This window comes from Barbatula barbatula (genome assembly GCF_947034865.1).
Source record: "Barbatula barbatula genome assembly, chromosome: 22".
Lineage (NCBI taxonomy): Eukaryota > Metazoa > Chordata > Actinopteri > Cypriniformes > Nemacheilidae > Barbatula > Barbatula barbatula.
In genome coordinates, this window is record NC_136785.1 from 3,049,877 (window position 1) to 3,073,976 (window position 24,100).

At 40.7% G+C, this 24,100-nt stretch overlaps 1 protein-coding gene across 4 annotated transcripts in view; it reads right to left on the reverse strand.

The window, feature by feature from the left end:
• Positions 1-3: 3 nt before the first annotated feature.
• The window catches only part of ptpn13 (protein tyrosine phosphatase non-receptor type 13), a 47,339-nt gene continuing 23,242 nt past the window's right edge, over positions 4-24,100 (reverse strand). Inside the window, exons 8-49 of one of the 4 annotated variants that reach the window (XM_079486805.1) lie at positions 21,682-21,774; positions 21,501-21,591; positions 20,666-20,864; positions 20,311-20,385; positions 20,053-20,227; positions 19,790-19,940; positions 19,234-19,372; positions 19,004-19,156; positions 18,696-18,878; positions 18,398-18,560; positions 17,084-17,429; positions 15,694-15,803; positions 14,852-14,911; positions 13,621-13,710; positions 13,059-13,166; positions 12,382-12,513; positions 11,735-12,111; positions 11,015-11,143; positions 10,258-10,351; positions 9,742-9,827; positions 9,492-9,660; positions 9,201-9,415; positions 8,839-8,937; positions 8,389-8,726; positions 8,147-8,300; positions 7,823-7,978; positions 6,369-6,540; positions 5,790-6,000; positions 5,570-5,655; positions 4,491-4,552; positions 3,988-4,143; positions 3,742-3,907; positions 3,562-3,651; positions 3,382-3,476; positions 3,204-3,259; positions 2,289-2,383; positions 2,045-2,193; positions 1,782-1,872; positions 1,320-1,657; positions 917-1,132; positions 761-823; positions 4-672 (exon numbers count right to left, since the gene is read on the reverse strand). In XM_079486805.1, the coding sequence (XP_079342931.1) occupies positions 595-672; positions 761-823; positions 917-1,132; positions 1,320-1,657; positions 1,782-1,872; positions 2,045-2,193; positions 2,289-2,383; positions 3,204-3,259; positions 3,382-3,476; positions 3,562-3,651; positions 3,742-3,907; positions 3,988-4,143; positions 4,491-4,552; positions 5,570-5,655; positions 5,790-6,000; positions 6,369-6,540; positions 7,823-7,978; positions 8,147-8,300; positions 8,389-8,726; positions 8,839-8,937; positions 9,201-9,415; positions 9,492-9,660; positions 9,742-9,827; positions 10,258-10,351; positions 11,015-11,143; positions 11,735-12,111; positions 12,382-12,513; positions 13,059-13,166; positions 13,621-13,710; positions 14,852-14,911; positions 15,694-15,803; positions 17,084-17,429; positions 18,398-18,560; positions 18,696-18,878; positions 19,004-19,156; positions 19,234-19,372; positions 19,790-19,940; positions 20,053-20,227; positions 20,311-20,385; positions 20,666-20,864; positions 21,501-21,591; positions 21,682-21,774 (6,209 nt within the window). In that variant the 3' untranslated portion in view covers positions 4-594. Of the gene's footprint in view, positions 673-760; positions 824-916; positions 1,133-1,319; positions 1,658-1,781; positions 1,873-2,044; positions 2,194-2,288; positions 2,384-3,203; positions 3,260-3,381; positions 3,477-3,561; positions 3,652-3,741; positions 3,908-3,987; positions 4,144-4,490; positions 4,553-5,569; positions 5,656-5,789; positions 6,001-6,368; positions 6,541-7,822; positions 7,979-8,146; positions 8,301-8,388; positions 8,727-8,838; positions 8,938-9,200; positions 9,416-9,491; positions 9,661-9,741; positions 9,828-10,257; positions 10,352-10,999; positions 11,144-11,734; positions 12,112-12,381; positions 12,514-13,058; positions 13,167-13,620; positions 13,711-14,851; positions 14,912-15,693; positions 15,804-17,083; positions 17,430-18,397; positions 18,561-18,695; positions 18,879-19,003; positions 19,157-19,233; positions 19,373-19,789; positions 19,941-20,052; positions 20,228-20,310; positions 20,386-20,665; positions 20,865-21,500; positions 21,592-21,681; positions 21,775-24,100 lie in introns of all 4 variants that reach the window. The other 3 variants (XM_079486804.1, XM_079486806.1, XM_079486807.1) reach the window with 3 other exon arrangements.

The following is a 24,100-nucleotide window of genomic DNA, read 5'->3' on the forward strand; positions in this document are numbered from 1 at the left end:
GCAAACATTTAAAGGAATGATATTCTTTTATTTACAAATTGCAAATTGTCCAGTATGTAACAGCTTAAAACATATCAACAGATGTCATAAGATAAATATTACACTCAATATAACACTTTTCATTTCTTCGATTACCACTGGCACTCAGTGATTTCTAAAGCATTTACAAAGCAAATACTGTCTTGTATTCTGTCAAGGCAACAGCCATTTCAGCATCAATTACTTTAAAATACACCAAAAAATATGTGTACCACAAAAAATAGGAATTTGTTTCTGTTATAGTTGATACATAATCTTCGAAGAATCTATAAAAACTGTTTACCAAAAATGATAAATTAGAAAATAAATGGTTTCAAAGTAGCAGCCAACGGTCAAGAATGTAAGCGATACAAAATACACAAAATTCTGCAAGAATCATATCCGTCACTGACATCTAAAACATTTTAAGTCAAAAAAATTGTTCGGACAAGGTCGCGGGCCCTGATAGAAAGAAGAAACTGCTTTAGAAACGCAGGATGCTTGAAGCACGATGTAATTGTCAGTTCATCTCTTGACCCTGTTTAAAGAGCAGAAAGGCAGCCGGTGTCCACGTGTTTAACCTGAGAGCTTATCTTCTGCCTGTAGACACCGGAGCACATATAAAATCACCTGGTAGCAGAAAATATATTGTTCCTGGAGAGAAAAAAACGGATATGTTAACATGCAATTGGAAGTATACTGCATCAAAAGCAAAGATCATTATAAAGCTCTTGTAGCTTACCTCTGTTTGCACCATGCCGTGCCTCTGGAGTCTCATGGTACGTACCACATCTGATATGTCAAACTAAGGAAGTATGAAACGCATACAGTAAATTATTATAAAAAAACAAGTGATACTCGATTTACTATGATAATAACCGAACCAGGTGACACTTACATCTGCATCTTTGCTGATGAGACCAAGGACCACATCTAAACAAATGAGCGTTCCCGATCGGCCAATCCCTGCGCTGCAGTGTGTAATGATGGGTCCTGATTGGTGGATATGTCTCATGTAAGAAATGAACGTCAGGAGCTGTTCAGGTTGAGTTGGGGTGCCGTGATCAGGCCAGCCGGTGTAGTTCAGATGCGTTACTCTCTGGATCTCATTGGTCTACGAGATACGGTCATATATTCAGACACATGAAACAATACCTAGGCATAAGCACTGGCTAAAAAATGAAATTCTAAATAAAGCATAATGCAAAACATATTAGCAAAACATTTTTAATTGATACATTTAAATTAACGCGAAGATTCGCGGCAAACCAAAATTTGTCAAATCAGAGACATTCTCTTACCTGTATATCTTTGACCTCTATTAGCCGAATGACGAAGTTGTCCAGGTGCTGATCTTTAACCAGCGTGACCTGCAGCCGATCGTCCACCATCTCGGGCGAGCGGGGCGTGTCGGGCCAGTACCGCTGACATTTCACTTTTCCTCCCTCCACTTCCTGTGTCATCATGGCGATCACGTTGGACTTCTGCTCCCAGACCATCTGCCAGAAATCACCCAGCGTTGTCGGCAGCGGCCCCTGACACGCAATGTACAAGAAGTTCTCATCGTTCACAGGCATCTTGATGAAGTTGGCGTTAATGTAGCCGCCGTCCTTTCCCAGCAGGACCCTTGTTGTGTCGTCTGAACCGTGAGATGGAAAATGGGTCAATGGAAAAAAATGAACCATAAAGGCACAAACTGATCCTTTTTTGCATTTGCAAGAGAGGCAGATTGATGTAGGGGGGAATGTTTTTCTCACACTTACATGGAACAATGTTTTTGTAACGGTTTTTCCTCTTGTTATCTTTGGACTGGCCAACCAAACAGTCGTCTATGGGCTGCAAATTCTGCAGGTTCTTTGAAAGAAAGTTGTGGACACGGAAATACATCAAAACAGATATGAATCACACAACTATTGAAAGTTGACTGTACAGGAATTTCTAAAAACCAGGACAGGTTTTATTTGCGTATCAAAGTAAAGCAGGACTTCAGTTAGGACAAGTATGGTTTTGGTGATAGTCTGCATACCTCAAACTCCTGCACAGGAATCTTCTGCTCCAGCAGACCTTTCATCATTCTCACCACACTGTCGAGTTTACTGGACGTGTACTGACCATTAGGAACCACTGTAACCAGTGGCAGAGACGTCAACTCATCATCTGTGACTATTGGTCCATCTGAGAAAACGAGAGTCTTTACAATCCAGAACTAACAACAAAACCAGTATTACAAGACCAATGTTAGATTGAGAAATGTGTGACTGTTGACAAACCTTCAGTAAATTTAGAATTTATGTTTTCTACCGGCAGCTCGTCGCTGCCCCATGTGATGTCATCATCATCTGGCTGACCAGATGACTGCAGAGAACTACAACAAAAGCAATGAAAAGAACAACAAATATTTTCAGAGGAAAACATTTTCAATCTTTGCAATGATACAAGGTTTGTGAGTTAAAGCTGGATGGGTAGCCATTGCAGTGATTATGCAACTGAGGTTAAGTTTTTCCATCTTTCACATTTTGTTGTACAGCAGGGGGTGCTGTTACTCATCTGTAAAACTAAAAACTGAATTTATACTTAAATCATCATTCTAATTCAATTCTAAGGCTTTGACTCTTTTTTTTCAGTGTTTGTTGTTCTTAAATATAGATATATAAATATATATATAATTAAACTTAACCCCATTCAAGTGTTGATAAAAAAGTTCTAAGCGGTATAAAATACCCTGATTTATAACAGCTGATTGTATTACGTAGCCTAAATATCCTTTTATTTACTTATTTTTATAAAACCTTGCCATGCATATGGAATAACCGTTTTATAAAAGCAATAAACCCCACGAAGCAGTTGGTTACAGTGAATTTTATAACATCTAAGGGGGTTTTAGGTTGATAAGAAGCTTCTGATTAAACATGCTGGCAAGGCTAACATGCTGTAAAAAGTTAGAGATTACATCTTTAAATAGCTTGTTTTGTAATAAAACTAAATCTCAAACATGCATATATAAATATATAAAACAATGTTTACTCGCAAGTACAACAAATCCCTCATGAAATCAACACCAGCACAATCCAGTTAAAATCATTGACTTTAGATGTCAATTTTGTCTGACAGTAGAAACTTGTGGAACCCTGGAGTGACACTGTTCAGTCTAATGAGGATTGTGTGTCGAATTTGGCCTTTCTCACCTGTCATTCAGCGAAGCGTCAACATTATCCTCCTTCCACTCAGCTTTCCGAGATGTCTAGAAAAATAATAGATATTCAATATAACATTAGGCGAAATCATTTGACCATAAACACTTTTTTATTCCTTTAAAACAGCTGATATCCAAGTATGAAGAATGAATGTAAAGGTTGACTGTACCTCTGGAGAGTCTTCAGGCAGAGAGGAGCCATCACAGTCAGTGTCTTCCGATAAATCTGCACTTCCCTCCGTGTCCTTGTGTTTTGAGTCATAGTCTATAACACAAATAAAAAACAGTATTGATCAAATAGTTTGATGTGAATGACACGTGTGATCTGAGTCGTGTGATTCCTGTCGCACCTATCGGAGGAAGAGGTGGTGGGTTGTTACTCTTGCTTTGCTCCGATGGAGTCTGGAGTTTCACCTTCACCCCACTGTCCTCACTCACATCTGAGACGATACAGAAACACAAGTACATTCACATCTCCAAACATTCTCTTTTTCAGGTTAATAAGAGACCGTCGCAGTTGCAGGATGTACCGTTGTTGCCGTGGATCCCGTTGGATTTGGGAGGCAGGTAGCTCAGGTACGTGTTAGGCATTTGGTGGGGTGGACGAGAGATGACGAGGTGCACCAAACCTTTAGATTTACGGATAGTAGCGACAGCTTGGGTGTGAGAAACGTTGACCATCAGATGGTCATTCACCTGTGCACGCCAGAACACGGTTATCGTTCATGAACACAACTGGAGGAGATTTTTAACGGATGTTTTGTGATGTAATGTACCTTTAGCAAACGATCCCCGACTTGCAGCGTGCCCTCCGTGTCCGCCGTCCCCCCGGGGGTGACGGATTTCACAAAAATGCCCGTCTCTCCACCGATCACAGAAAAACCCAGGCCTCCTCCAGGTGGCTTATCCAACTGCAGCTTCACAATCTGCTCCTGTTCATCAGACAGAGGGGGAAAAGTTGTAACATAACATTAATTTGTTCAGTACATTGTTGGAAATGTTAGCTTTCCCCCCCTAGGCGTTTCCTGAAAAACAAGTTGAGTTCCTCTCACCCGTTTCTCTTTAAGCTCACAGACGGAAGAAATCTGATCTGACCTGTGTCAGTTTAAGTTTCAGGTTGTACATTTACGCTCTCACAACACACAGAAAAAACAGACAAACCGTAACGTTTTCTTGACAAGTCGGAGAAGTTTCTGATCTCTGTCTATTTGGAGATTAAATAATGAAAACGGCCCCAATCAATATTAGGTAATCGTTGACCACAAATACGGGTCCTTACCTCCGCAGGACAGATCCCGGATAGGGCCTCCAATTCGTTACGTTTGTTGCTATGGAGATAACCTATGATACCAAAAGTGAACGAGAGAGAAACGAGGTCATAGCGTGGAAGTGGAAAACATCTCAAAATACCCACAGAGGAAAAGTCAAATAAATAACTATAGTAAATAAATTAAGAACAATAAATGCATATCACGGTTGTCCGTCTAAAACCTTGTATCTCCATGTTTCGTGATTTTCATTTTCTGCCATGAATCTTTATCAGTAGTCACCCTTTATTTTTATCACTGGGTTTTGCAAATATCTTACCAATAAAAAGTATTAAAAAGGGCTTTACAACACAGTATTTAATCATTTAAAAAGAACAGTTAGTTTTCCATTGCCTGAATCTTGGACATACAGATTTCGGAGGGACAGGGACAGTAGGCAAAAGCATGACAACTCAGTTATGCTATAATAAAATGTAATTTAATAAAAATAAAATGCATCATATTTTAAATGTTTATATTTATTTGAGAAAACAGATTTTGGGTAAAATGTCCAAAGATTCTTATAAAACATAAATACAGTATAATATTATAGAATTGTTATAAAAAGTCACTATTCAAGAAATCCTTATTCATTGTTCATATACTTAAGGGTCACTTAATCGTATATATTTATAAGCATTTTTAAATAATAGTGGATTTATCAAAACTAGGGATTAACATTAAATTGATTGAAATTATGAAAATAAAGAAACTATGCTATCATTTAGCATCAGTCTAGTCCATCTTTGCCTAAACTAAGTGGAATTATTCTTCATCCTTTCTATCAAGAGGCTTGTTAGACATATTTATGAATCAAATATTTCAAAACCATTTTCATTCAGGTTTTGTTATTAAAGAAATGAATACGCCCGCACAATTATTTTCTTCAAGCTTTGAGAAACATTTCACTCAAGTGACACGTGAACAGTAGTATATATATTTACAAAAATAATGAATAAATAGAAAGAATAATAAAAGTATGTACACATCCTATCCTAAATCAACTACAACTAATTGACTGGTACAAGAAACTTTGTGTCACTATGCTCACCGTTCACGTTCTGAGACATTTTAGGGCTGACGTTGTTGTTCAGTAATGAGATCTCCTCCTCGCCCGGAAAAACAGGCTTTCCATCCCTTAAACACACATATGCACACACAGGAGTTAGATACTGGAACCCGTCCAAAAGCACACATTTAAATCAACTCAAGCAAACAGAAGTGTTTCATAGCTATGGATGCGAGTCTCTGGGTAGCTTCAAGTATCTCACCTGGTAGCTTTAAGCGTGAGATTCTTCAGTGAAAGTTGCAGGAGTCTGCGGCTCTCGCTCAAGGTCAGATCCTGTGTTGGTGCTCCGTTTATGTAGTGTATGATATCCAGATGCCTTAAACTGCCTTCCGCATGAGCCACGGATCCCGGTATGATGTCCTTCACGTACAGAACGCCCAACCCACTGTCACTTCCACCGTCGAGAACCAGACCTACAAGACACGCCCAGAGAGCAAACACTTTGAATACCTGCATGTATCGTGACCATCCCTTACTTCGCCATTCCTTATTGAGCGCTGGAGAACAACAGCTTGTCTTTTTTTCCCTCTTTCAGTGAGCAGAAACCCGAGCCAAGCACTTTTCCCAGTAAAGCCCAGGTGGGCTTTGTTTATACTGATGGATATCTATGTTTTGCTGTCACCCAGTAAGTTCCACTTGACCTCTGATGGCGAGATAATGCCGATGCGACACACATCCGGTCAAACCCGGAATCTACACTGGATTCTGGGTATTTCCAGGAACGGTGCAGAGGATTGGTACGGAATGAAAGAGTTATGATATATTTGATGTGATTTCTTACCTAAAGACTCATCGTAGCACTGAAACGTGATGTCGGGGAGAAGGTGGGCTTCTATCGGCGGCTTGGGCTGTTCTAGAATGCGGCCCACCACGAGGTCCACAACTTTGGGGGCTGCACGCACCAGGTTGACAACCTCGGTGTGATTCATGCCAGCCACATCAATGTTATTCACCTTTAACACAAGAAGATGAATGGAAATGAATAACAGGGTTTTTCTAAATCGACGTTGATACAAAATTCCATGTTTAAAGGCACACGGAGTAAAATAATGACTTTTTTAACAGGTTTTCAAAAGTATTAGAGCTGAATTCTTTAATCGTTTACTCACCGTCATGTCATTCCATGAATGTGAGTAAAAGAAGATTAAATCACTTCATTTCTTCAGCAGAACACAAACGATATTTTAAAGAGTGTTGGTAACCTTTGTGTTCCACAGAAAATACAGTCGTATCCCTTCTGAAACCTTGAATTTTTTGTTACCGGGTTTGGCAAATGTCTAGTATGAAAAAGGGTTCGTCAACTTTGACAACAAAGTATCAGAATCAGGTTTTTTTTTCATTTCCTGAAAAACAACTAATTTGGACATCCAAGGATTTGGATGGACATCGACGATATACACATTTTGAAAAACATGAGGGTGAAAAAATGACCAGTTTTATTTTGAGTGAACTATACATAGTGGACAATATGCTGCAACTAATGTATATAACCGATATTAAAGTGATAGTTCACCCAAAAACAAAAATTCTGTCATCCTTTACTTACCCTCTTGTCATTTCAAACCTGTATGACTGGCAGAACACAAAATATTATATTTTAAACAATGTTGTTAACCGGCACCCATTCACTAGCATTGGCTTTGTGACCATACAATAGATGAGAGTGTGTGCCGGTGCTGCTCGGTTACCAACGTTCTCCAAAATATCTATTTTTGTGTAAGCAAGTAATACAGCGGCTATAGATTATTTCTGATAACAAGCAAAAGAAACCGAGAAGAACCGTTACTTGGCTAAACTTGCCACTCCAATGTTTTTGCACTCCAAAAAAATTTAATACAATTATTATACAATAAAATAATAATAGAAATTAGTAGTAATAAGTAGTAATATTATTAGACACTAGCCAGACATATAAACAAACGCAGACCAGAGGTTAACTCCATGCGCGCGTGTCCGATGAATATACACGTTCAAATTCTCAAGCGACTGGTTGTGGCTAAATACAATCAAAATATTTTTTAATAAAAGACAGATAACCCCCTGGAGTCTCACCAAGCTGGGAGGAGCCGGGACATTTTTCAAACTGTGTCCGGCTGAAGAAAACAAATTCATACACACCTAATTTGGCGTGAGGGTAAATGATGGAGTAAAATTCATTTTTGAACTATTCCTTTAGATCTGTTAAACCAGACCGTGGTAGATTTACTACCATCCCAAGATTCAGTAATGGGATACCATTATCATTCGATCTCCAGGCCGCAGTCGGCCATCTTCTTTAGCCGGGTCCTGGATGATGTCATGGATGAAGCAGCTGTTGTCGTTTCCTCTGGTGAGCGTGAAGCCTAAACTTCCTCTATCAGACTTCTCCAGCGAGACATGTAGCTCCACCTCCTGAAACAAGACAACCATTCATCTTCGTAAAAAATTTGAGTGCGTTTAGATGTAAAAATCAAAAGAGGTTTTATAAGTGTTTCGATATTTAATGATCGACATTTAATATTCATTCTAGCAGTTTTTAAGCTAAAATGTGTTTCACGAAACAACATCCTGAGGTCTTACAGGGATAAGCTCCTCCTCATGGGCGAGGTCTGGAAGACTGAGGTTGATGGGGTCTGACAGTGGTGGAGGAAGTGGGTCTGGACTGGGGCTCAAGACTCCGCCCTCAGGAATGGAAGGAGACGATGACATGCGTAGTGCCGAACCATCCAGATCCCTGAAGAAAGATGGAGATAATACCAATATTACATTATATTTCATTTCAAGTATTTAAGAAATTGAGTACATAACACTGAATGACTGACCTTCTGTTGAACTCCGGTCTAGACATAGACTGCCCGGGTGAATAATACGCCGACCGCACGGTGTCGTCCAGATTGGCGTTCTCGTATTGATCGAGTCTTTCCATCGGAGTCTGGTAGACGCTGTGGTCCCTGGCTTGGCTGAAGGCCTCCTCAAGCTCATCGTTGTCGGTGCTGTCGCTGTAACTGTCTCTGCGAGAGGGCGATTTCATCAGTGACCTCTCCAGAGCTTCTTCCACCAGAACCAATGTCCGCAGACGCTCTGTCAGAGGCGAGGAGCTAGGCTTGGGGTTAGGCTGGGGTTTGGGATGGAGCTCCTTTCGTGGAGAGGGTACGGGGGTCTGGAGAAGGTAAAGTTCATTTTGAAAAAGAATACAGTACGAATAAAGAGTGGGAGTCATTTGGTGTTTAGCTTGAACAATTTATTTAGTTTAAAAAAGTGAATTGACTTACAGTAATGGCAGGGTCCATCTCAGGTAAGACCCCCTTCTCAGGTTTACACAAGCGTAGGGTGACCTTCTGCCCTGTTCCTCTCAGAGCAGAGATCACCTCCTGAGAAACACCAGAAAAAGAAAGAAAACACCATACTGTGACTATTTCCGAGGACCTGGCATTGCGGTACTTTGTATATCGTTGACTCTTGATAGAAAATATTAATTAACTGTGATTTTTGTTGTTGTTGATGAAAGCATCTCCTAAATGACCTACCCTACCATGTTAATACCTACGGTATTGTATATTCTTCAAAATAAAGTTAGAAAGAAGATTAAGACATTCAGAATTTTTTGTTTAGTTACTGATGTCTTTTAACATACATGTTGCGACAGTCCTTTAAGCGATATCTGATTGACACGCAGGATGACATCGGCCACTTCGATGCGGCCGCTCTCGGCTGCTGGTTGCCCAGGAAAAAGCTTTTTGACCCGCACCATGCTGGTGCCCGCAGGCTCTCCGGGGATGTTCTCCTCTCGGCTGAAGCTGAAACCAAGCCCGGATGTGTTCTTCACCAAACCCACCTCGAACGTGTTATCTGATCAGAAAACAACATGAGGGATGAGTAAAATGTTTTACTCTCCCAGGCTTTGAATCCATTGCTAGGAGCTCACCTGGCGTGACGAAATTGTATTCTGCTGTTGTTTTCACTGGTTTCGGCTCTGGTGCGGCTGCGCTGTACGCGTCAGGTTTGTTTTGAAGCTCAGATGTGCTTTGAGGTGTCAGTGGAGCGTGAATGGTGTCTAATGGGGGTTGACCTTTTTCCAGTATCAGATGCACCACCTGGGCAACGTGGGAATTCATTAATATAAATAAAATGCCTCTAGGGGGCGCAGTGCAGCATCATCAACTGAGATATCTCACCTGGCCAGTGTTTTTTAACGCATCGACTGCCTGTTTGTGAGTGGCTCCTTCAATACGTTTTCCATTTACGGCCACCACACGGTCCCCTGTGGAGAAAAAGATCACACTTTACATAATAATGTGGACTAGCAAATATTTTGTATGCATTCATTGTATATTCTTTATCAACTTTCTTTCTATTGGTTAGATATTTAAAGTGACAAATAATAATGATTTATGGCGACAACAAAAAAAAACAAATACGGAGATACAATGTTTTTTGACATTATTGTAATGACAACTTAATTTTTTTGCACTAGAGAGGGTTACTGAAAATTAAGAGAAACATGACCATAATTTAACAATGATCTCAATTCTAATCAAAAGATACCATTTTACTTTTGATTTTGGTCTTAAAATATGATCTTAAGTAAGCAAATAATACATTTTTACACTCCCCTCCAAACATCAGACTAATCTTTGAACTCTGGATTAGACTTGATTCAACTAGCTGAATGTGAAATGTTTGTTTTTTACCTTTTTCTATCCTCCCATCCAGGTCGGCTGCTCCTTTAGGAATGACCCCTTTGACATATATCCCTCCATGCTTGACCGTTGTGTCCGAGCCACCCTGCGACAGACAAACACATGAATACACCCAACAGAAAGAGATCACATCTTTCCTCTATTGGGTCTCATGGCTAAACTGCTTATTGCTTAAGGACTCTTTCATCCCACTGTATCATACATTACGAATGACGTATTTTCAAATGATAACTCAATAAGTTTAAAAGATTGAACCCAAAGCAACACCCGTCCTTACATTCAAGAGGCCGTTCACTTGATTTTAAGAAATTTACGATTTATTCTACCAAATCCCGAACAGATTTTCGCTTGTCATTCCAGAGATCAAGCCTATAAAAAGCAGTATGCTTATGAAAGTAAGAAAGCCATCACTGCAAAAAGTCACACCACAGCAAAACATGCAAATCCATGCAGGCATTAGTGCTTTTCTTTTTTACGCACAACGAATCTAAAAATGTGGTCTCATCCGTGTGCGTTTCCACGCTCTGCTGTACCTGCTGTGTCTGTCTTTACCGTTAGTGTGGGAGCCAATTGAAATGCCTGTAAACATCTGCATGCACAGAGCGAAAACTACATTCCCCAAAACTGAAGCCAAACGAAGAGCCTCAAAAAGCAGGGCTAAGGGTACAAAAACAACACACACACGCAAAGTGAATCAAAGAGAACCAAAGGAGAAAAAAGTGTGAGCGGAAACCTTTCCGAACAGTACCGTGACACTAATGCCCAGACTGCTGTCAATTTTGCACAGCTCAACGTCAAATAGATCTCCAGACTGGAGGCTATTGACTTCTGGGCTACTAGCATTTAATGTCTCCGTGACGTTGTTGGGAGAAACCCCCTGTGAACAGAGAAGAGCTGGGTTAATGCAAGGCCGTGCATTGCCGTACACATGCAACGGTCAGAGGTTACAGGCCGGACGGGTCTTGTTAACGGAGGGATTTCGGTGTAGACATGCAGAACTGGATTGCATTTACTTTTAGAAATGCAATTGGTAAGGAAAAGAGAGGAAGGCGTTTTTAAATGCATCATTTCTTTATCCGTGTTTGAAGTGTGAGGTATAAGGTGTAACTGCAACGTTTTTGGGATGTGATTTTAGCTTCTAAGAGAATTTGGATTAAATGTTGGGCTTTGTGTGGGACTCTAAATAAAATGCAACACGATAAAAGTGACATGAAGTGCATAAAATGGAAAGTTCACACAAAAGTAATGTAGTAATCTCCAACAAGGATGCAAAAAGCAGGAGAGAACGGCGTCCTATTGTTCCAAAAAAGTTACATTTAATATTTTTGTGATGTAGTTCAAACACTGAAGGACCAACTAAAATTCATTTTAAGTTCATACAAAAACAATACAAAGCACAAATTGAATACAGATTGTCGTTTTATCGCAAATCAAAGTTCTTTCAAATCACTACAGAGACTAATTCTACCTTTTTAGTCATTTGTTTCTCATGGCTACTCGAGTATGTGTCCTCATCCATATCCGAGTCCCCTCTGTCAGAGTATTCCAGCTCTTTAGGAACTTTGGGTTTTCTGGTTTTAGGGGGAAGAGCTGGTGGTGTGGCCACGGCCGTTGGTTTGCTCTCATCTGTAAGAAGGTTGCGGTGAAATCCGTTGCTCTGTAGGTGGTTGGCGCTCTCAGTCCGGGAGTCGTGGGAGCTGACGCTCTCCGGCCGGGATGACTGTGGCGGTGATGCATTGCTGAAGATGAGAGAGGGGATGGGGGAGGCCGCATGGTCTTCGGTGGGAGAATCAACTCCCAATTCTTGTTTGGGTGAAGCCGAGTCTGATCTGTAGTGCTGGTTTCCTGTAGGTGAAAGAGGCATGTTGTATAAGCGTTCTCTAGACGTTCTCAAGATGTTTACCTTGATAAACTTTCATCTGTCCTTCACAACATAGAGGCAGAAACTAAAACACTATGACTTTTTAACACAACACTTTGTCACACAAATAAGTTTATTGCTTCCTTTAAACAACAGCAACAAGAGAAATTTCATGACTGTATAGGTTAACAGGTGTGCATTTATTAATAGAAAATTATTATATTTTATTAATATAAAAGTTTGCTGCATCTTACCTGGAAACAGCTTCTCTTGAGGCTGAGAGACCACCAGAGTGACATGATCGGGGGTGCTATGCAAAATCTCAACCACCCTCTCATGTGATAGGCCCTCCAGGATGACATCGTTTACACTCAACAGTCTATCGCCTACAAAAAAAAACATAAACTTTCCAGAATTGTTCATAGCATTTAAAAAACTGTATAAATATAAAAATAAATATGTTTTAAAGACTGACTGCAAGTGCAAGTATTTCTAGATCAGTGTAAATGTCGTACAATAAAATCTAGTTTCAATCATCATCGTGTAAACATTGTTAAATGAATTGCATAAACAAGGGTAAATATTTTTTCCAAAAAATATATATATATGTACGGCAAATGTTAATATTGAAGACACCATGAGAGGGCATCAAAGAGCCAAAGGGATGTTTCCACACTGTTCACTGGATTTAAAGCAGTCAGTCTCAAACTGTTTGACTTCAAAACTTTCCGTTGTCCACAAAAACATTTGCAAACTCATTTTTGTATATACTACATATAGTTATGTATACAATCAAACATAAATAAATCTTATATTAAGTCATTAATGCCATATTGTGGTCTTTTTCTGAGTTTGTTGAAGCCCTGTGGTGGTCCACGGCCCCCCGTGGTTGAGAAACACTGATCCAGAGAGACACACACACAGTTCATACCGGGTTTCAGACGGCCGTCGATATCAGCGGGACCACCGGGTGTGATGGAGCTGATGAGGGGACCCGGATCCTGTCGCCCAGAGTTCAGTCCATCTACAATCTGAAAACCTGGAGCGCAACATACAAACAAACCACAAACACACACATTGTCAGGCTTCAGGTTCTGTCTGAACGAGCCTACATGAAATGGCAAAACATATACATTGAATGTAAAACTAAATATACATATACATAATATACATTGTTATAGGCTGATATATGGTATGAAATGGGTGCGTAAATGATTATCATTTTAATTCAATTGTAGACAAGCACAATCTTCATACTTCAATATTTCCTCTCCGAGGGAACTTAACCGGCAGAGTTTTCAGCCCTGAATGGGATTCATTAATCAATGTGAGGTTTACCAGAGCTCTGCACAATATCACACTATCTTAACCCCTGACGCGTTGTGTTTTGTGCCTGCTGATAATCCACGCTGCCGGCACCAAGACTTCAGCAGCATGTTTGTGTCAACAGGGTGTGCAAAGCCTTCTCAGCATCAGGGCTTTTTATTACATACCCAGTCCATGTTTGACATCTTTCTTCAGTTTTACAGCCTGTATCTCTCGCTCTGGAGAGGGTAACGCGTGGACCTTCTTTTTCAGGGAATCTATGGGTGGGAAATACCGGAGGAGGCATTAGAATGGAGTGTCCTAAACACACACAAACCCACACAAGACACGAGAGACACTTGAGAACTAACAGGCATAATTACTGATTCAACTAAAGGAGCCAGAGACACTTCCTGTGTGTTCACAACTGATGATGGTGTTTGGATGGACACTGAAATGTTTTGTAAACTCGTTTTATAGTATTATAAGTACTTTATCATTTATATTTTTATAATGAATAGTTCGTTTGGACATTTATCGCCTTAATGTATCATACATTATAAATATATACATAGAGCACTCCCAAAACGAAATTGTGAATTTCTTGCAAAACAAGCATATCTGAAAATAACGAATTATAATATTGTGATCGATTCAGTGCTCATTTAAATAAAAGTAAATAAAATAGTAAAAATAATGATTTATATGAAGGCAGGCATTAGCTAACACTTGTTTACAATACTTCACAGCATGTATTAGAGGTCTATTTCCAAACATTTTATTTATTCATCCTCAAGTGGGTCAAAACCTGCATACACATAATATGATAACCATGAATAATAAGCAATATACGTCACATTATGTGTTAAAGATCTATTTCATCCAACTCAAAACTTCTATCATTTATCATCCTCATGTGGTTCATGCATATGACTCTTTCACCTCTGGAACACATTGAGTTAAAATGTCTCGGTGGTTTTGTGTCCATACAGTGGAAGTGAACCGGGCGGTCTGCAGCTCATACTGTAGGATAAGAGAGATTAACCCGCAACACGGCCGTATATCAGAGCCGACAGAACTCGCTGAAAACACACAGCTTAAAGGCGCGTCCGTAGTGGCACGCGCGTAAGCCAGAGAGATGACAGCTAAACTTGCACCAAGCAAGAGAGAGTATGAGACAGACAAACACATGTAGGATTTGGAAAGTTCTCCTCAGGATTTGTTGTTCTGATGCCAGTGTGAGGTCAACTAACATGCCTTCCTTCACGGGAAGTTGGCTGTAATTCTAGCAGAAGTGTGTGTTAAGGGCAGACCGGGACACGACTTTTCAGGCCTTTTGAAATCTGACCACCTCAGTACCGAACCAGATGAGAAACGTTTTAACGGATGACAGGGCTAAACGAAACACAGATACCGTACCGCTGATTCTGATGGATGACGCGGGAGTAGACGGGGCTCCCAAGCTGTGCATGCTAACACCTGAGGAAACACAAATATGTCAAGACGAATATTATGAAATCTAGCGGCGATTTAGTAAGCACAAATTGTGTAAAACCAAACAGGGGTAATTTTGACTCGACTACACTTTGCATTCACTGAGCATTTGTTTTCATTTTCATTTATACTTTGGATGTTACATCATATAAACACACACACATCTATGCACATGGGCGTCAATTCAGACTCTAAAATCCTATTTCACAGCACACCGAGCAAGACATTGAGAGGATTTCCGTGCTGCCGTCCTCTCTTATTCGACAGCAGATGATGTGATAACATTGAGGTAAAGTCATACGAGCGGCGAGGCGCTGTTAAAGAGAGGAAACGATAGAAGCAGACAGCCGCTGTCTTCACAGAGAAACAAGGAGACAGATTCGGCCCCGCTATCCTGACGGACCGTGAGAGGAGCGCTGGAGAACGAAACGGAGAAAATAACTACAGAAGGAAGGAAGTCGGCAAGGAGTCATTCAATGGCAGACAGATGCTCAGTTTGAGGGTAATGATCCGTTAAGCAGTCGGAAAGAGTTTTGATGGTCCACTAGTCATCCAACAGCTGTCTAGAAAACAACTTCATTGAAAATCACCTTGTTTACTTTTTTTAGTTTGTGCCCTAAAACTTGTCTTTACGCCCTTTAGATCCTCGCCACTACAACCTCACACATTGTGATCTATGACGGCCCACCCACATCGTTTTTTTTTTTAAAGCATGTTGTGCACATCCTTATGTTTTAGGTAGGTGTAGTACGTTTTATGGACCTCACCTATGACATACGCCTGTCCAATGTCCTCACCGGAGGAGGAGTCCGACCCTTTGTTCAAGCCACTGGAGACCCAGCTGGCACTGGTGTGGGGGGCCGGGCCAAAAGCATTGCTGATGCGGTGAGAGAAAGAGAACATGATGATGACAAACAGAACAGGCGATTACTTCCAGTAGTCAAGCAGAATGAACGATTTTCCCGGATTCATCCGGAAATATTGCAGTATTGAAAGTCCCCCAACAATGAAAAATCTGTCATTATGTTGGTGCTGGGTTTGATTTCCAGAAATTAGAAAAATTTGACAGAAGTTACTTTTTTAATGCACTGAAACTATACAATGAATTTATAAAACTCTATTTGCAACCTGACCGCTAGATGGCGCTAAAATCTCCACATTGCACCTTTAAATTCAGAGGTGCTTTCATTACAAGATCACCGTTTTGACAAGCATGTGTTACACCACAGAGTGTGAATCTCTAATATTATCTTAACACAGTTATGAAAATGAACACACACAAGTCTCTCTCTTAAGAGCTGATTAACGCTGTCAGCCCTTGGCATCTTACTGGCAGGCTGACAGAAAAACTGGAGAGAGAGAGAGAGAAAGAGAGAGAGTGAGACGGGTGGCATAACATTGAAAAACAGCAGCAAAGTAAGAGAGTGAGACAAGTGTAAAGGCATAAGTGTGAGACAGGTGTAAAACGCAAGAGATTTATAGAAAAGCAAAGCAAGATGGATGGAGAGATTTAAAGTTATAGTGAAATTAGGAATTGAAGATAGAAGTGTGCAGACATGATAAGTGTAAGTGAGTGAGACAGGATTTAATGACACAGTCTGCATGAAGGTGAGACAGGTGTAAAATAAGAAACGACGACAAGCGAAAAATGGACGTAAAGATTTCTAAAATGGAGTATTTGTAAAATGAACTGTAAAACATGTGAAACAACAGCAAAGCGAGGAAGGGTGTTAATACATTTATTATGATGTACAGTTAAATAAAATGCAGAATTACTACGACATGAGACGTGAAGGAGAGAGACGGCTGTCAAAATATGTCAAATGGAGAGGAAAGCATAACATGTTTTATTAAAAGCAGTATTGAAGTTAGAAGATTGCTGACATAAATGTAGGCGAGCAAGACAGGCGTGAAGACAAGAGAATTTGCAGGGGAGTGAGACAGGTCTTGAAAAACAAGAAATGTCTGGAAAGCAAAGTAAGACGACAGATTTAAAAATTTGTATTTAATGCATAGATGAATTAAAGATAGAAGTGTGCAGACAGTAAGAAAAAGTGAGACGGGTATAAATCATACAAACAGCAAAGCAAAGAATGGAAGGATATATTATAATCATAATAATATGTACAATTTCTGTTCTGTATGTTTATCTCTCACCCCTCGTGCTGTCTGGCGGCGAGGATGGAGTCTGTGTCTGAGCTTGCACGTTGATGTGATGACACAAGCACTTGCGATCGAGTCATGTTGCTCTGTAATTGGCTACCGAAAGGCACCATCCTATGCTCAGGCGACTCAGGCAACTGACTCAAGTTATGATGGGAACGACTCTTCATCTTAGAGTAAGAGCTGCTGTTTAAGCCCGGATAGGCCGGAGGGATGGAGACCCGAGCGTTCTTGTTGAGGGACATCTCAGAGTAGGACATTCTCTTGTAAAGGTCCGGCTCAGATCCGGGGGAGAAACTCATCCCATCAGAGTACTGCAGACTGGCCAGAGGAGAGTTCTCTGAAGACGAGAAGAGTGAACAGAAGTATGGTGTGATGAATTAACACAGGTTTTTCATTTTTTGCAGTTTTAAATGAGCTTTTATTTTATATTCATGTTAATTTAAATGTAAACGATTGTCAACTTGTATTGTTTATTTTTTGCCATATGACTTTAATTGTATTGATTTCAGATGTATTGTAAATGTATAATCATTTTAGTCCCTCAGTTTAAACTTCAAGTGTTATTAATTCTTTAAATAAACTTTAATTTAGATATTTTTAACTTTCAAGTAAATATTTTGCGATTTTGTCACAATGTGCTGTTGTCAGCTGTTTATTGTTTATTTATTGCCATTTCAGATTTTCAGATCATTTTAGTGACTAAATTAAATATTTTTTTCATGTTAATTGTAGTTAAATTTGGGACATTTTCTTAAGGGCTTCTGTTATTTTATCATATTAGCTATAGGCTTAATAGATTGTTTTATTTTATTTTTAATTTATTTCTGGTTAATACTAATGCATCTGCTTAAACTTATTTCAGATTCTTGCAAAGGTAACATTTCTAATTTTCTTTCTAATTTTCCTTTTTCGTTTTTCAAACATTTAGGCCTATATTTTATTTGGTTTCCATTAACAGAAATCTTCAAATAGTTTAGTTTGCTACCGCCACAGGTACAACCTGGGCACAACTAGTACTCTATATCAAGGTTTTGTATTGAGACTTACCAGTTCAATTCACATTGCGCTTTTCACAGTTTTGCACGGTTGTAGCTTCACAGTAAATACATATTAATATAGAAAAAAAGTGACAGAAATGGTCTAAATTAAGATTTTTCTCTTATGCATACTATTTTCATTCCCGAAATTAACATTACAGCTGCTGTGTCATGGCCACTGTTAGTTTCGGCCAAAGATTGTTAATACTCGATTTAACCTCGCCATTATATTACATCGTATTCATTTGTTGTCTCTTTTCTCCCTCACCGAAATCTTGCAGTTCTTGGTTGTTCTGTCGGGCCTTCGTGTGCAGGTGGAATTTGTACTGGGCCGAGCACATCTGTAGCAGGTACTGGCAGGTCTTTTGACTGTCTGTCTGAAACAAGTGTTTAATCCCATCCGAATTGTTCTGCAAGCAAATCTTCTTTTTCTGCCATATGAAAACACACATGAAGGGCGTGAATCTGACATTCAAAATAAATGTAAATAAACCCTAAAATTTGACTTCTGAAAAATATCCCTTTTATAAAACTCATGTGACAAAGTCCACAAGCAAACATCTTACTGTAAAGGAGATCTTCTTGGTGTCCCTCCAGGGGAACCGTAGCACCGGGGTACGATTTCCATTGAGAACCTCGAAGATATAGACACCTTTTGAGTAAATACCCAGCATGATGCCAGTCTGGGATCTTTTTTCTGGCAGCACGCGATGGAAGTGAACTCCATATTCGGTCAGTCGCTGGCACACCTTTACACAACAGAGAAGACAGATCTAGTCGCAGGCACATCTGTATTTATACAATTCCTTGTCCTCGTTCCATGTCTCGAAAATCTCTCTGGGTTTGCACTAATGTGTTTTGATTGGTCCCTGACCTTGAGAAACTCAATCTCCGCCTCTTCCTCTGCGGCATTGAAGTACGAGGCGTGGAGTTTGGGCAGCTGCTCTTTAATGGTGGTCTGATCGATCTTATCAAGCACGGAGGCGGGGAGGTAGTGCTCCGTCCTGAAATACGTCTTTCCGTGCAGCTGATGAACATTTGACATTTGTTATTCGACAACATGTTAAACACAAATAATGAAACAAAATGTTTTACTTGTTGTACCTCGGGCTGATAGTCTCCAAACTCTGCCTGCAGTGCCAAAGATGCCAAGATCACGGCATTTTCAAGGTCACATCGCACCCGTTCCTCAAGGATATCCTTCCGCAGCTGAAGATAGTACTGGTGTTTGGTCATCGTGTGCCTACGGAAAATAACACAAAGAGAAGATTGTGTATTTGCAACTCAAGGACACGTTTTACTGATGGTTTATACTTCATCTCTCTTAATGTTGTGTTAAAATGTAAGAGTATTGACTAACATAACCATGGAAAACAACCGGAATGATTTTCAACTTGTACATTTCATAAAATATTCGTAAAAAAATGAAATGCACTTATAAACACAAGTTTAAAAAAGTGGCAAAAATATTCTCACAGGTTTGTTTGTATTGCGTTTGTGTGCGTAAAAAAACGTGCGTACTGACGCCGTACAGTAAATTGAGGTACCAAACTAAGACGTATGCTGAGACAGACAAGCAAGTCAAACAAACACCAGCACGTCCGCGCATGTCTGAGAAAACTTTACAGGTGCTTCTGTGAGACAAGCCTTGAGCTCTTACTGTATCAAGTTGACATCATCTTGAAAAAACTTGATACGCAGAAAAAGATTAAAATTGACGTCTGTTTTCTTCTTCCTAGGGTCGTCCTTCCATCCGTCGGGGGCCACCTTCAAAAGTTTGGCATCTGAATCGATGAAGAAGAACTCGTCCTCTGAGGAAAATAAAAGTAAAAAATGGATTATAGGAATATAACCAGCAACTGTAAGATATTCCCTTGTGCAATATTTTGTTCTTGAATACATTTATCAAGGGGTTTTATGAACCTTTCAGGTAGGCGAGGCTGAACAGGTGCTGTTCCACCAGCCCCACATGAGCAATGACCATATCCAGCACATCCTTACAGATCGACTTCACATCGCAGCACAGCTCCAACCTCTGACCGTTCAGTAAGACCACTCCCACCTTCCTCTGACTCTCTTCCACCTTTCCACGTTTATTCTGTCACACGCAAACACACAGATGAATGCACACGTACAGGATGGTATAGTCTGTGGTACAGTATGAGAATGCATCAGTCTCACCATTATGGATGAAGGGATGTTTAAGACCACACACGGCTCGCTGCTCATCTTCACAAACTCGGGGCCGAAGAAATTCTGCACCAAAACAAACACACCTTGGTGAACCGTGAGGCTTCGTAACAAATGTGAATTCAAACCGAGATAGATTCAGATCTCAGTATTGCATCATTCATACTTTGCATCATTCATACTCAGCATTGCATCATTAGTAACTTTGTATTAGCATACTATTGCTTTTATGACATATCGCTTATTGCTCCCTGAACTCTTTGTAAGTCGCTTTGGATAAAAGCGTCTGCTAAAGGACTAAATGTCATACTTGATTTTCAATCTGAATTTAGTTGAACTTAATTACTTTGGATTTTCTAAGGTGGTGGCCGGCGTCCAAAGGACTGCTGCGAAAAGGTTCCATCAGGTCCATTATGGAGGTCCGGGGGTCATCTCCGGGATAGGCAGATGCTCGGGACAGCCGGGCCTGGAGCCTGTGCATCTCTTCCTGTCGCTGGATCAGAAGTTCAGTGCCCGACAGCTCGTCCTGACCAGCCTCAAGCAGTCTGGACACAAGACGGATCAGGACCAAGTTTCAATCCAAGCCCAATGTCAAGTTTACACTCAAGTTATTCTAGCATCTCGTTCATCTATGAATTATAAACATTGCATTTGTCATCTAGATATACAGATGGACACATTCATTTAAACCGATACAGACGGTCGTTTGCATTAAAAGCAGCTTGTCTATGTTACGTCAGCACAACCTCATGACATGCTGTGGTTGCCGTCAGTAACCCACTGCATCTCTGCACCCTGAGCATCCCTTTGGAATTCACTACCTTGACCTAAAACCCCCTTTACACGCCAGCAACACCTGGCAACCGTCGCCACAACATATTCTAATGAAGGAAAGAATCAGGTAGCGCAGCTTTTGACCAGTAGGGGGAGCCGTAGAAACACTGATTTGTGAGCAACACAAGAGGATATTTGCAACACTGAAGCCGGATCGATTTAGGGGCCCTCTAAAAGTTTGTTGAGGTTACGGAAAAGACAAAATGTGAAAAAGAAAGATCGCTATCTGAGCTAAACTGAAACAGGATGGAATGAGATTTGGATTATCATTAACCAAGGAAGGGGTCCTCGATCACAGAAGAGCTTCAGAATGAGTCGGGTTGACTGATCACAGCACGAGAGAATACCTGTGTCTCTGAGCACCGCTGAGCGAAATGGAGTCGTGCTCGGACAGTCCCACCTGAGAACTGTATCGTCTCAGATCATCAGGCTTTTTGGCTGTTTGCGAGAGGAAGAAAGAGAAATAAAGACGTATGAGTAACACGTAAAGCACGTGCCATAGATGGAGGAGGTTATTAGCAGACAAACCTTGTCTGTAGTCGGGGTCTGAAGATGTCACGGAGGGGCTCTCGCTGGATGAACTGTAGTCACTGTGGTATCTTTTGTGGGTGTGTGTGGGATCTGAAAATACAGAGGAGTGTAAAAATTTGAAAAACAAACGGGCTGGAAATTATAAATAAGCAACTAATATAAACAAGCAAGTGGAATATGGTAAAAAAAGTTTCCCAATTCAAGGTTCGTCACATATTTTTCAAAATCTTTTTTCTCACTTACATGGTCTTTAAATTGTTTTTCTAGGCACCCACTCATATGGTCACATGACCAGAGAAACCATTGCCTAATAAGACGGTGTCTGTGGGATAGTTGGGAAAATAAATACTGCTAGAGTCAATGGGGGACGAGGTCTGTTTCGTTACTGACATTCTACCAAATATCTTCCTTTGCAGAACGAAGAAATGTACACAGGTTTGGAACAATCGTAGGGCGAGTAAATGATTTGATTTCCCTTCAAAAGATAAAAGAGTCTCTGGCTCTGTGTTCTAGTCAAATAATCACCCATTTTGCATTCGCAGACAAAGCTAAGGTAGGAAACTCTGAATCACTGCTTTACACGGTGTGTGTGTGTGTGTGCGTGCATTACATCACTCCAAACCAAGACTGAAACTCAACAGCATCATTTGACCCAACCATCCCACACTACTAAACGAGTTTGTCAAGACCAGAAAATCAAGTCCATGCACTTACTAAATCACGCATATCTAGCATAACAAACATTCCTGAAGGTTTCTCAAGCCGGAAGTTTTTAACGGGAACAATAACTCTTTCGTCTCTCGCTCGGCTGACAGATCACATCAGTAAACATTTACCTCCACCCCCAGTGAAACAATGACACACAAGACATCAATAAAACGGAAACAAAATGCTACAACGTTTGATGGATATAGTAAACCGACGAGCCAAACAAAACCATCAGGAGGAAATAGGTCAATAAACTGCATTCCTGACCCGGACCATCGCCGCGGGTTTGTGTCACATCAGGAGCATCATTTTGTGCCTACTCAAGGTTACGAGACAAATGTCCCACAATGCATCTCTTCAGCCCCGAGCTGCAGAAAACAGGAGCTGACAACCGGTAAACACACGCACACACACACAAACAATACAAAAACCAACACACTTGAATGGAAAACTCTGCCTACACAGCGCAGTTATCAGAGTCTTGTGGGAGGCTCGTGTTGAGTGTGAGTCACAGACACACCAAATCATTCAGATGGCCCATGGTAACCTGCACTGTTTGTAGGTGTGACAGCGTTTATGCTAAAAGGCGTGTTTGGAGCTGTCGTGTTCTTCTTCTGTTCTATGGATGTGTTATAATGTTGAGAGATCATTCGCGAAACAAGGAAAGACAGAGCGAGTGCATCAGGCACAGGGACGATGTGTTCTGCTACACGCCGTACGCAAGACGACCTGTCATGCAAATCGGTTTCCTGCTGCGCTTCACACCACTTCACAGGTGTGAGATCCTTCCGGAGAAAATGCCTTTCGACTGACTCCAACCTGAAAGACGGACGGGAAACCTCGTGATCTGTCAAATGTGTTGTGATGCTTCTACTCCAAACACGTCCCTCCTTCAGTCACGGACATTAGTCAGGGCACAGGACAATGAAGGTGAACAAAAGCAAGTTTGCAAATAATATTTTTCAATGCTCATATTGGTTGAACTCTACAGATGTAAAGAATATAACAAGTACTTGCTGGAAAGTGTCCCTGACATTGAAACACCTGCTAACAACAGATCGTTGTTTTTTTCCCCTTCTCTTCGCTCTGTCAACGGAGGCAGTCGCATTTTTCTTGCTCCCGTCCTTCCCGTCCCTCCCCCATTCTACTGAAACACCTGCACACAGACTATCACACAGACTATCACACACACACACACACACAAACATAGGCCGCACTCGAGGGTGGCCAACCACTGCCAGATCAATGCCTCCGTCGCTTTGACCCGCCAGCCTGACAAGTGGGTCTGCATGCGGTGCCACCATGGCAGCAGAATCAGATGCTGCTAGTCGGAACTGGATTACCTATCCCTGTTGCAAGTCTTGTCTTTGGTGTATTGTGTACATGTTTTTCTCCCCACCTTCCCCATGTTATGCTTTATCTTCTTCTAAAAATACATTTCGTTGCACTGTACTTGTATGTGTGTAATGACAATAAATTGAATCAAATCAAATAGTTAGTTTTAGAAGCCGTTGGATTTGAATCGTCTATTGTTGAGATTCAGTTTTCTGGGTTGCAGACAGCTGTGTTGATCTCCGATTTTGTAAGTGGGCCATTGGGATGCTCGGAGGGACACTTTGTGGAGGTGGACAGGTTTTATACACTCAAATCTGCTATTTTTGACTTTATTTGATCCTATTATTTGTCATGTTGCCCTTCCCAATCCCCA